At 39.3% G+C, this 13,821-nt stretch overlaps 1 protein-coding gene across 1 annotated transcript in view; it reads left to right on the top strand.

Annotated features, from left to right (window-relative positions):
- The first annotated feature begins 5,076 nt into the window (after positions 1 to 5,076).
- The window catches only part of GCSAML (germinal center associated signaling and motility like), a 51,620-nt gene continuing 42,875 nt past the window's right edge, over positions 5,077 to 13,821 (top strand). The window contains exon 1 of the mRNA XM_055429948.2: positions 5,077 to 5,280. Coding sequence (XP_055285923.1) covers positions 5,252 to 5,280 — 29 coding nt within the window. The 5' untranslated portion in view covers positions 5,077 to 5,251. The remainder of the gene's footprint in view (positions 5,281 to 13,821) is intronic.

Below are 13,821 nucleotides of genomic sequence, written 5' to 3'. Positions count from 1 at the left end.
AGAGTACTGAAGTGCTCATTATTAGAGAAATGCAAATCAAAACCACAATGAGAAATCACCTCACACCAGTCAGTGTGGCCATAATAAAAAGTCTACAAACAGTAAATGCTGGAGGGGGTGTGGAGAAAAGGGAACACTCTTGAACTGTTGGTGGGAATGTAAATTGATATAGACACTACGGAAGATGGTTTGGAGATTCCTTAAAAAACTAGAAATAAAACCACCATATGACCCAGCAATCCCACTCCTATGCATATGCCCTGAGAAAACCAGTGTTGAAAAAGACACATGTATCCCATTGTTCATTGCAGCACTATTTACAATAGCTAGAACATGGAAGCAACCTAGAGATCCACTGACAGATGAATGGATACAGAAGTTGTGGTATGTATACACAATGGAATATTACTCAGCCATAAAAGGAACACATTTGAGTCAGTTCTGATGAGGTGGATGAACCTAGAACCTTTTATACAGAGTGAAATGAGTCAGAAAGAGAAAGATAAATATTGTATTCTAATATATATATATGGAGAAGGAAATGGCAGCCCACTCCAATATTCTTGCCTGGAGAATCTCAGGGACAGGCGAGCCTGGTGGGCTGCTGTCTATGGGGTCACACAGAGTTGGACACGACTGAAGTGACTTAGCAGCAGCAGCAGCAGTAGCAGCAATGCATGTATACAGACTATAGAAAAATGGCCCTGAAGCTTTTATTTACAGGGAGCATTGGAGAAATAGACATAGAGAATAGACTTATGGACATGCGGAGAGGGGAGGAGAGGGTGAGATGGTGGGAAAGAGTAACATGGAAACTTACATTATCATATGTAAAATAGATAGCCAATGGGAATTTGCTGTGTGGCTCAGGAAACTCAAACATGGGCTCTGTAACAACCTAGAGGGGTGGATGGGGACGGAGATGGGAGGGAGGTGCAAAAGGGAGGGGATATATGTATACCTATGGCTGATTCATGTTGAAGTTTGATAGAAAACAACAAAATTCTGTAAAGCAATTATCCTTCAATAAAAAAATAAATTAAAAAAAGGAAATATAATAACAATCATCCTAACTGGTTTGAGGTATAATCTCATTGTGGTTTTGATTTGCATTTCCCCATGGGAAATAGACGGGGAAACAGTGGAAACAGTGTCAGACTTTATTTTTTTGGGCTCCAAAATCACTGTGGATGCTGATTGCAGCCATCAAATTAAAAGACGCTTACTCCTTGGAAGGAAAGTTATGACTAACCTAGATAGTATATTGAAGAGCAGAGACATTACTTTGCCAACAAATCCGTCTAGTCAAGGCTATGGTTTTTCCCGTGGTCATGTATGGATGTGAGAGTTGGACTGTGAAGAAAGCTGATCACCGAAGAATTGATGCTTTTGAACTGTGGTGCTGGAGAAGACTCTTGAGAGTCCCTTGGACTGCAAGGAGATCCATTCTGAAGGAGATCAATCCTGGGTGTTCATTGGAAGGACTGATGCTAAAGCTGAAACTCCAATACTTCGGCCACCTCATGCGACGAGTTGACTCACCGGAAAGGACTCTGATGCTGGGAAGAATTAGGGGTGGGAGAAGGGGACGACAGAGAATGAGATGGCTGGATGGCATCACCCACTCGATGGACATGAGTTTGAGTGAACTCCGGGAGTTAGTGATGGACAGGGAGGCCTGGCGTGCTGTGATTCATCGGGTCGCAAAGAGTCGGACACGACCGAGTGACTGAACTGAACTGAACTGAATGAGTAGTGATGGTGAGCGTCTTTTCACATAACTGTTGGCCATCAGTAAGACACCTTCAGAGAAATGTCTACTCAAATACTTCACCTATTCTTTTATCGGGCTACTTATTTTATATTATTTTTTTGCTATTGAGTTATATGAGTTTCTTATGTATTTTGGAAATTACCTTTTTATCAGATACATAGTTTGCAAATATTTTTCCTTTTCTGTAGGTTATCTGTAGGTTGCCTTTTCCCTCTGTTGACTGTTATAATGCCTATAATTAACCAAAAGGTATTGTACACTTAAATTTTTGTTAAAAGTGTAGATCTCATGTTAACACATGCAAACACACACCCACAAGTAAACACCAAAAGGATGTAAGGAAGTTTTGAAGGTGATGGCTATTTTTATTACCCTGATTGTGGGGATGGTATTGTGTGTGTCTGCTAAGTTGCTTCAGTCATGTCTGACTCTTTGCAACCCCATCGACTTAGCCTATGAGGCTCCTCTGTCCATGGGGATTCTCCAGACAAGAATACTGGAATGGGTTGCCATGCCTTCCTCCAGGGGATCTTCCAGATTCAGGTTTTGAACCCACATCATCTCTTACCTCTCCTGTGTTGGCAGGTGGGTTCCTTACCACTAGTGCTATACTATATATAATATAGCACTATACAATTGATACATATATGTATATATACACTCACCAAATTGTATATGCTAATTATATTTGGATATTTTTATTCCAATTATCCCTCAATAAAGCTGGAAAGAAAGGAAAAAAAAACAAACTGATCTTTGAAAAACCTATTTAAAGACATAGAAAGACATGTGCAAAGGAAAATCTCCTTTTGGAAATTTTTTAACCCAAGGGGTGCGTATGTGTATTCACAGAGCAAAGACTATAAATATACATTAAAATATGTAGAAATTGTTTCTGGGTAATAGGATTCTGGGTTATTTAAATGTTTTCATTTTTTCTTATTTGTACTTTCTAGATTTTCTATGCCAAGCATATAATAACAATGATAAGAAAAAGCCATGTTATCAAATATCCAACTTTAAAAGTAAAAAGTGAGATGATAGTTCTGACTACAAGAGTAAATAGAATGCATTTTGTGTGCTTTCCAAATAAATGAAAACCGAAGTTGTCAATAGGGAATAGATCAAGTAGAGAGAGCAACCACATAGAGAATATTGACAGGGAGGATACTTCTAAAGGATAAAAATGACCCACATCAAGTGTATAATTTGAGATACTGGCTTTGAAGGCTAGTATCTTGTTCTTCTACACAGCACTGAGACTGCTAAATGAAATTTCTTATAACATGCATGTCAGCTCATTCAACAGTCACAGCCACCATCATTACAGAATATTTTACACTAAAACTCACTTTCACTTATATACTATCTATTTCACAGGTGAAGAATGTCAGGTGCAGGAGGCTCATTGGTTAGCCTTCAGTAGTAAAATTAAGAGTGTTAGTCACTCAGTCATAGCCAACTCTTTGCAACACTATGGACTGTAGCCCACCAGGCTCCTCTATCCATAGGATTTTTCAAACAAGTATACTGGAGTGGGTTGCCATTTCCCTATTCAGGAGATCTTCCTGACCCAGCAATTGAACCTGCATCTCCTGTGTCTCCTGCATTGCTGGTGTATTCTTTTTCCACCTGATTTTTCCTGATCGACTCATGCTAGTGTGAGCAGAGGGGAACCTAAAGAGGCTCAAGAAATTGGAGACCCTGGATGTTACTACATCTCCATCACTAAGTGTCTGGCTCCCAGTGGGGACCTACTTAAGCATTTAGGGACTGATAAGCATATTTGTGAGTAATAAATAGTCTATGGGACTGGTTCTCAAATCTCAGCAGGCAATAGGAGGAACACATCCCAAAAATCTCTGATTCAGCAGGTGTGAGCTGGGGCCCGAAAATTTGTATCTCTAACAAGTTCTCAGGTGACATGGATGCTCTTGGTCTGGAACCATGCTTTGAGAATCCCTGGTCTAGCACTGTCTTCCTTAAAGGATCAGCAGGAGTGGCATCTACCCAAAAGTCTGTTAGAAAGGCGGATTGTTGACCCCAGATTGACAATCAGAATCTGCATTTACAAGATCATCAGATGATTATTATAGATGTGAACGTTTGGGAAGCAGGGTGTTAGTACACAGGTTCTCAAATAAGAGTTGGGTAAACCATAAACCCAGAATGGGATGTGTGACAATCTTGCTGCAGATATATTTTTCTCACAATTGTGATTGAAACATAAACTAGAATTTAGAAATTTCTAAACCAGAATTTGGGCTTTTCCGGTGACTCAATGCAGGATCTGCCTGCAATGCAGGAGCCACAGGAGACATGGGCTCGATCCCAGGATTGGGAAGATCCCCTGGAGGAGGAAATGGCACCCACTCCAGTATTCTTGCCTGGAGAATCCCATGGACAGAGAAGCCTGATGGGCTATAGTCCACAGGGTCACAAAGAATCAGACACAACTGAAGCGACTTTGCACACACACACAAGGCCTGATACTTCCTGAGCTCTGCGATGGCTAAGTTAAAACATCCTCAGTTCTGATACTTTCGGAAAAAAAAGAATTGGAACATATGAGTGTATAGTTTCTGAATTCAGCAGATCAATTTCATGTTGGATGAGAACTGAAGAAAAGTGGCTACTTATTCTCTATTGCATGAGAACTATAACGAAAAAGCTATTTCACTCTCCCAACAACAGTGGCTCAGAGTCAGCAGTCAGCTCATTGCCTGCTTTGAAATTATCACTGTGACCAGCTTGTGCTTTGTGGCTCTGATGGGCGGTGTAGGGGAGGAAGTGGGGGACCAGATGGAGGAGATTGTATGTTAGGCCCTGTCACCTTCCCCCTTGTAATGTTAGTCATGAAAAAAGAACAGGAAGAAAAATGTCTTTTACCTTGAGTAATGTCCAGACTCTTCTATTTTTCTTACTTTCTCTGCAGTCTTGTCTTCTGAAGTATCAGATCACTAAGGAAAGGCATTTATATTTGATTTGATTTTTATAAATGGAAGAACAAACAGATGTTTGTTCTGTTTTTTTCACTTTATTTCTTTTCCTTATAGGAGGATTTCTTTTTGTGTGTTTGGAAGAGGAAAAAATATTGAGAGTCTTGAAATCTCAAATTTGTGAGAAATAGGGATAGTCCCTGCCCTATCTGACTCTGAAATCCTGAAATTTTCTTGAAAGCAAAATGAACCCAGAGTGTTAGATTTATTCATTCATGTTTCAGCCTGATTTTTCCACACCACACACACACACACACACACACACACACACACTCTCACACTCACATCTCTTCCTTTTCCCCTCCCCCGCCTTCTCTACCATGCCTATGCCCATCCTCTGGCAACTTGTCATTGGTGAAAGCATGAATCAGTGGTCAGATGTAATATCCTGCCCCGTTTTGTGGCCACTGCTACTTTGGTCAAGACACCCCAAGTGGAATTAAACTCAGGATCTAAGAAACAGAGTCACAGTGAGAGGATGGGAAATAATCTCATGAGAGAAATCAGGTGAGTCCTAACTCTGGGCACATCCCTTCTTGGGAGAAGAGACAGGGAGAGGGAGGTGGGGTGTGTGCATTTGGAATGGTGGATCAGTTGTGCTTTAAGAAGGTTGAACTTGAAGACTGCATCTCCTAAGAACACACAGGAACCTCCCAATACACTTTCTCTTGGCTTACTTTGGAATTGTGGTAGGTTGCCAGATTTAGAAAATAAAAATACAAGATGCCAGTCAGATCTGAATTTCACATGAACACATGCATTTTTTTTTTCAGTGTAAGTATCCCTCATGCAATATCTGGAGCACTGTTGCACAGGTCATGTGCTATGCATGGGTCATTCCTAAGCTGAAAAAATTGTTTATCTGAAACTGAAAAATTTAACTGTGCATCCTGTCTTTTATCCAGCAACCTGGGTCTGTGATCACTTCAATCTTCCTACATCTCTTTCTTCATCTGGGTAGAGGGCTTATCTTGCCATTCATTGATTTCATGGGATCAGTGTGAAAATAAACACTTAGGTTCTTACAAATTGTGGAAGCAAAATAATTTACTCAAGTGTTTTTAATTTAAGTAGTGCCTTTTGTGGGTGAATTTTATCCCTATCCTCATCAAACACTTCCCTCTTTCTCATAGGTAAATAATTTTTTCTTTGCCTAAGATATATAGACACATTTCTTTTTATTGTTGTTGGAATGCCTTTTATTTTATTTTTTATTGGAATATAATTGCTTTACAAGACACATCTTTTTTATCCATTCATCTGTGGTCTTAGATTGTTTCCAAACAAGAAATATCAAGTGTTGGCAAGGGTGTAGAGAAAAAGAAAGACTTGTATACTGGTGGTGGTTCAGTCACTGTGGAAAACAATTTAAATAATTAAAAAATGCAACGATCCATCATTCTTGCTTCTGGGTACATATGCAAAAAAATGAAAACAGGATCCTCCTATGTTTATTGTAGCATTATTCACAATAGCCAAGACATAAAAGTAACCGAAGTATTGAGCAACTGATCAATGGACAAGGATTGTCTTCTTTTCTTTTTTCTCTTGTTTTTCTTGATAATAGCTGTACTAATGAGGTGATTTCTCATTGTGATTTTGATTGATTTGTATTTCCCTGATAGTTAATGATTGTTGTTATTCAGTCTCTAAGCTGTGTCTGACTCTTTGTGACCCCATGCATTGCAACGTGCCAGGCTTCCCTGTCCTTCACTGTCTCCTGGAGTTTGCTCAGACTCACATCCACTGAGTCGATGAGCCATCCAACCATCTCATCCTCTGTTGCCCTCTTTTCCTCTTGTCTTCAATCTTTCCCAGCATCAGGGTCTTTTCCAAAGAGTTGTTGTTGGCCATCTGGATATGATCTGTAATACAGGTAGATTGATCTGGCCTTGCGACACTCAACATATTGCTCCTGTGTTCCAATGAGTATATCTGTTTCCCATTAGCTAACATCTAAACTGTGGAACACTTGTTTTAGAATTTAAAGTCCTATATACTGTTTTAATCACTTCCTCCTTGTTCTCTTCTCCCTTTGGGCATTGCCTCACCGTCTTGCTTAGCAACCAGCCTCTAATTAAGTGATTTCTACTTACTAATGGAGTCTCTCCAAGGCAATTTTTGCTTTGAATATATCTTTACAGCCCCTATAACTGTCTAGAATGTAGAGCAAAATAGAAATCTAAAGAATGTGTACTTTGTTAGTTAAATATACCTTTTTCCGCTTTCTGTCATAAATATGTTGTATGGATTTTGTCAATCTGGTCTCTTGGCTGATTTGAATTCAAGTGTGCCTTGGCTGTCAGAATTCTTGTTTCAAGGTTCATTTTCAACCATTTTTTATTTGTCAAAATATAATATTCATTCTACAGTGCTGTGACCAGATATTACATCTTCCTGATCTTTGCCAGAAATTATTCTTTCACTATTCAATGACTTGTAAATGGTTCATACACAGTGATGACACTAAACGCATCGCGTTCTGTCATGGTTATATGGGTGTAAGACTTTTAGATAATGTATTCTCTGACCACGAGGATAGTACTCTTCAACTCTGAAAATCCCTGAAATTCTTGCTAATGATTTGTAGAAAGAAGCCTCTCAATAAATGTTTTTTGGCCAGTGTGAAGAAGCATGTGCACTCATTGGAGAAAAGCAGAGGGCAAAATTGTCCTCTTCAGATTACTGAGACTTAAAGGAGCTTTCCATTTTTAGCTGTCTTCCTTTCTGTATTGATTTTTTAAATATCCAACTTTATCTGTTACCATATTCTGATAAGGTTGGTGGTCTCTTTCAAAACAGCCATGAATTTTGCTTACTTTACAAACATGAAAGCATCATGAAGATGCTGATTCAGTTCAACCGTGTTGTAAATGAAGCCAGTTAGACTCAGAGAGATGGAAGTGTCTTGGTTTGCTTACACTTGTCATTGCAAAAACCCCTTCTTATTCTACTCATCATGTGATCGCAAAGAGTCAGACACAACTGAGCATCTAACACACACATACATATTCTACTCTTCAGCCATTGCTCTCTGCTTAGGATCCTACTCCCACCTTCTGGAGAAGCCTATCAGCTAGATTTCAGATCTATTTTAAAGTCTAGGAAGATGTGAAGAGGAAGTAGACAGATGTTGTTTTAGGATTTCTCATGGTTTTCATCTGTGAATGATGGTTCCACAGTAAAAGAATATTCTAGGTCCTCCTGCATGCTCACAAACTGCAAGGCAACCAGATTCAGTAGTACTCAAGAAACTCACAGGACTGAGTGAAGTATTCAACTTGCATTGATAGTTCAGTTCAGTTCAGTTCAGTAGCTCAGTCGTGTCCGACTCTCTGCGACCCCATGAATCACAGCATGCCAGGCCTCCCTGTCCATCACCAACTCCCGGAGTTCACTCAAACTCATGTCCACAGAGTCGGTGATGCCATCCAGCCATCTCATTCTCTGTCGTCCCCTTCTCCTCCCGCCCCCAACCTTTCGAGGCATCAGAGTCTTTTCCAGTGAGTCAACTCGTCGCATGAGGTGGCCAAAGTATTGCAGTTTCAGCTTTAGCATCAGTCCCTCCAATGAACACCCAGGATTGATCTCCTCTAGAATGGACTGGTTGGATCTCCTTGCAGTCCAAGGGACTCTCAAGAGTCTTCTCCAACACCACAGTTCAAAAGCATCAATTCTTCGGCGATCAGCTTTCTTCACAGTCCAACTCTCACATCCATACATGACCACGGGAAAAACCATAGCCTTGACAGTAGAGACTAATAATTATCTCAGGCTTGCTCTCTGCTCTATACACCATTAAGAAGTTCATAAGATTATCTCATTATTTTTCCATACTAAGTGGTTATTTTTATCCTTATGTATGGCTTCATTGGAAAAATGCAATACTAAATATAAAAGTGTTGGATTTTTGGATTGTTGAATACATTTATTAATTGGTGATAGGAGATTATTTTATTTCCAGTAAGTAAAATATGGGTAATTTCTGTCTAGAGTACTCTTTGCCTTGGTGAACTTCAGAAGGCAGGTTAGCAGCACTGTTTGCAGTTCACACAATTGGATGAAGGAGAAATGAATAATTTCTAATAAATAATTCACCTGATAAATCATGAAGCTAGATTAAGCTTATATTTGATAACTGTCCTGTTTTACTTGTGATCCTGGATAAGTTCCTTGGTTTCTATGATTGCATAACTGTATGTCCACTGTGAGGGTAATAATATTGCCAGATCCTAGATTTAGTTGTGACAATAAAATGAAACAATGTATATGTGTTAGTGGGCTTCCCCAATAGCTCAGTTGGTAAAGAATCCGCCTGCAATGCAGGAAACTCCAGTTTTGATTCCTGGATGGGGAAGATCCCCTGGAGAAGGGATAGGCTACCCACTCCAGTATTCTTGGACTTCCCTTGTGGATCAGCTGGTGAAGAATCCACCTGCAATGCAGGAGACCTGGGTTCAATCCCTGGGCTGGGAAGATCCCATGGAGAAGTGAAAGGCTACCCACTCCATTATTCTTTCCTGGAGAATTCCATGGACTGTACAGCTCATGGGGTCTCAAAGAGTTGGACATGACTGAGCAACTTTCACTTTCACTTTTCATATATGTTAGCAGAACATCAGTTCAGTTTAGTCTCTCAGTTGTGTCCAACTCTTTTTAGCAGGAGCATAGTAGCTGATTAATGAATGATACCTATTATTTAATTCCATTAGTACTGAAGTCAACTGTATTTTCAGATTCTTGAGTTACAGTGCATTTTGCCTCAGTGAGTTACTCATAGAAATTATTTAGTTCACAAGGAACCCCATTCAATGCACTGCAGATATGATTGAGAACAAGATGAAAAAAATTCTACCTCATGGAACTTGTTCTAGCAGGAGAAATGGGTTACAATTATATAAATCATGCACTTCAAGGAGTTATAAGCACTACAAATGAAATACAACAGAGGAAGAGGTATGATGTCAAGGAGAGCTAATATTAGAGTAACATGGGTAATTGGGAATAAGCAGATTAGGCAAAAATCTGTGAGATTAGCTTCCAGACAGAGAGACCATGTGTCAAGGCTCCGAGGAGAGTCAGAGTATGGTGTGTAATGGGATGAGGAGGGCAGAGGACATGAGGTTAATAGGGTCACCACTTGGTCACTCTGTATTTTACAACTGCTTGTCCTGGGCTTTTTATCTCTAAGTGTTATTGAGATATAGTTGTTATGCAAAATTCATATATTTAAAGTATGTATTTTTAAATTGATACATGTTTATTCTTCTGTGATATCATCACCATAGTTAAGGTACTAACACCTTAATTAGTGGAGATAATTAAGAATGAAATAGAGGAGAGTGAAAAAGCTGGATTAAAACTCAACAATGAAAAAACTAAGATCATGGCATCTGGTCCCATCACTTCATGGCAAACTGATGGGGAAACAATGGAAACAGTGACAGACTAGTTTTTTGGGCTCCAAAATCACTGCAGATGATGATTGAAGCCATGAAATTAAAAGATGCTTGCCCCTTGGAAGAAAAATTGTGAACAACATAGACATCATATTAAAAAGAAGAGACATTACTTTGCCAACAAAGGTCCTTCTAGTCAAAGTTAAGGTTTTTCCAGTAGTCACGTATGGATGTGAGAGTTGGACTATAAAAAAGGCTGAGCATCAAAGAATTGATGCTTTTGAACTGTGGTGTTGGAGAAGACTCTTGACAGTCCCTTGGACTGCAAGGAGATCCAAGTCAATCCTAAGGGAAATCAGTCCTGAATATTGACTGGAAGGACTGATGCTGAAGCTGAAACTCCAATACTTTGCCCAACTGATGCAAAGAACTGATTCATTTGGAAAGACCCAGATGTTGAAAAAGACTGAAGGCAGGAGGAGAAGGGGACAACACAGGATGAGATGGTTGGATGGCATCACTGACTCAATGGACATGAGTTTGAGCAAGCTCCAGGAGTTAGTGATGGGCAGGGAGGCCTGGCATTATGCAGTCCATGGGTTGCAAAAAGTCAGACACAACTGAGCGACTGAACTGACTGAACCATCACCTCTAGTTCCCTTGTTTTATATGTGTGTGTGTGTGTGTTTTGTGTCTGAGTTAAGAACACTTAACATGAGATCTTAATATATTTTAAAATGCACAATAACTTATTACTAACTATAGGAACTATGTTGTGCTGCATATTCTGGAACTAATTTATATGGTATAACAGAAACATGATATTATTGAGCAGCAATTCCCCCTTTCCCTTTCTTCCCAGCCCTTTGCAACAACCACTCTACTTTCTTCTTCTATGAGTTCAACTATTTTCTTTTTGTAAAAAATTTAAAACTTACTTAGTTTTCATTGAAGAATAATTTTTACAACATTGGTTTGATTTCTGCCATACATGAAGTAGCCATAGGCATACATGTGCCCCCTCCTTCTTGAGCCACTCTCCCACCTCCCACACTTCCCCGCACCTCTAGATTTTTACAGAGCCCCGGTTAGAGCCTTGAGTCATAAAACAAATTCCATTCGTTATCTATTTTACATATGGTAGTGTATATGCTTCCATGCTACAATTATTTTCAGTTTCTCGTACAACTGAAGTCATGCAGTATTTGTTCTTCTGTGACTGGATTATTTTACTTAAGCATAATATACTCAAGGTTCATCCGTGTTGTTGTAAAAGGTAGAATACTTTCTTTTTATGGCTAAATAATTTTAGATAGTATGTATATGCCACAGGCTACATTTTCTTTATTCATCTGTGAATGGGCATTTGTGTTGTTTCCATACCTTATTTATTGTGAATAATGCTGCAGTAAACATGGGAAGGCAGATATCTCTCTGAGACCCTGATTTTAATTTCTTTGGACATATACTCAGAAGCAAAATTACAGAAATAATTATTTTGTTTTTAATTTTTTTGAGAAGTCATCATACTGTTTTCCATAGTGCCTGCATAATTTGCCTACCTACTAACAATGCACAAAGTTTCCAATTTCTCCATACCATTGCCAATATCTGCAGATTATATATATATATATATATATATATAGGCTTCCCTGGTATCTCAGCTGGTAACAAATCCACCTGCAATGCAGGAGACCCCGGTTCAATTCCTGGGTTGGGACAATCCGCTGGAGAAGGGATAGGCTACCCACTCCAATATTCTTGGGCTTCCCTGTTGGCTTAGAGGGTAAAGAATTTGCCTACATTGCGGGAAACCTGGTTTGATCCCTGGATTGGAAAGATCCCCTGGAGGAAGGCATGGCAGCCTACTCCAGTATTGTTGCCTGGAGAATCCCCACAGACTGAGAAGCAGTCCATGGGGTCACAAAGGGTCAGACATGGCTCAGCTATAAAACAACACATACACACACGCAATATATTTTTGATAACAGCCATGCCATTTTAATAGGTGTGAGATGATATAACTCAATGTGATTTTGATCTGCACTTCACTGATAACTAGTGATGTTGAACATTTCCAGGCAGCTGTTGGCCATTGGTATGTCTTCTGTGGTGATGAAGGTAAAGTGAAACAGTTGTGCTCAGAGTTGAGTTCATGTATGCCATGAAAATTGCTTCCCTCTTTTGAGGTCAGTCAGAATGTATGGGACGCCTATATGAGATAGCACTCTTGGCCTTAAGAAAATAATAACATAGAGGAGGGACTACAGTGTGTGCTGATTAAAAAGTTGATAAGTCCCTTGAACAAATACTGTACCTAATAGCTGTTCTATACTTTAAAAAATTAGAGATTATAAAAATAAATTAGAGATTATATAGCTGAGAGATGATAAAAGCTTTTCAAGGTCACTTCTGCTATAAAATGATGAAACTACAGTGTACAAATGATGATTTAACACATGTATATGTTGTGAAATGATTAGCAGGATATATCAGTAATTTCTGATATCAAGTCATGTGTCATTTCCACTATACCACAACAACGTCTTTTTTTTTTCAGACAGGGCTGATGTTAATGTATTCTTCACAGAAGCCCAAATAGTGTGTTATAGAAACAAGAGGAAGGGATGAATGGAATTCTGATTTGGACTGGCAGGGACGTAGATGTTTGAAGAATTGCAGCTTGGATTGTTCTGCAAATGTTAGGCAGGTTGAACAAAGTGGAAAAGATTGCAAACTAAAGGGACAATGTGTGAAAACATATAAGAGTTTGAAGTACATGGTGTTTCAGGAAGTACAGTTGTCAAAAGTTAGAGCATATTGTTCAAGGATAATCCCTATAGAAGACGAATTTGAAAATGAGACTTCGCATTTGATGATAAAAACTCTTCAAAGGCATCCAGGAAGTGATAATGCAATGAACATTTATCAGTGGAGAAAGATGTAATGTGGCTTATATGTTAAGAGAATTGTCTGTCCTCAGTGTGTAAGGTGAAATGGAGAAAAATGGACAAAGTTAAGAAGTTCTAAAAAAAATACATGAATTAAAAGGAAATGAAGAGCTGAGATTCAGCAGGAACAACTGAAATGGTAAAAAAGAGGTTTGGTGAAAGTAAATGCACTTCATATTGGTGTTTGTCAGTTATTTAGATCACAAATGTGGCATGAGAGAAGGAAAAAGTTATTCCCCTGAATGACATATAAGTCTCTTCCTGGCCTCTCCTGGGGACCTCTCCATTATTAGAGACTCTTGGGATATGCTGCACATATTTGGAGATGAAGGAGACACAGAAACAGGGAGAGCAGTGATGAATCTTAGGTGAGGTGGTACTTCCCAACTTCCTCCTGTAACTGTCAAATAAATCCCTATCAGATCTGCCAGACAGAGGAAACAGAAATGATAAGAATCAGACTCAGCTCTCCCCCTTTCCTTTGTCTGTGGTAACACTTTTTTATTCTCCAGACTCAGCCGTTACCCCATGCCTCTGTGTGATCATTCATGGAATGAAAGAGCCAGGAGACTTGTACCAAAGATTTTCCAGATTTCCCTCTCAGACACTCTAATCCAATGGCATTGGGGGAAAGGGAGATAACATTTATCAAGCAACTGAACAAGTGCCGAAATACTGTATGCTGCTGCTGCTGCTAA

This window comes from Moschus berezovskii, chromosome 8 (genome assembly GCF_049115385.1).
Source record: "Moschus berezovskii isolate FMDL1 chromosome 8, NW_MosBer_1.0, whole genome shotgun sequence".
NCBI lineage: Eukaryota > Metazoa > Chordata > Mammalia > Artiodactyla > Moschidae > Moschus > Moschus berezovskii.
This window is presented reverse-complemented; position numbering and strand designations above follow the sequence as displayed.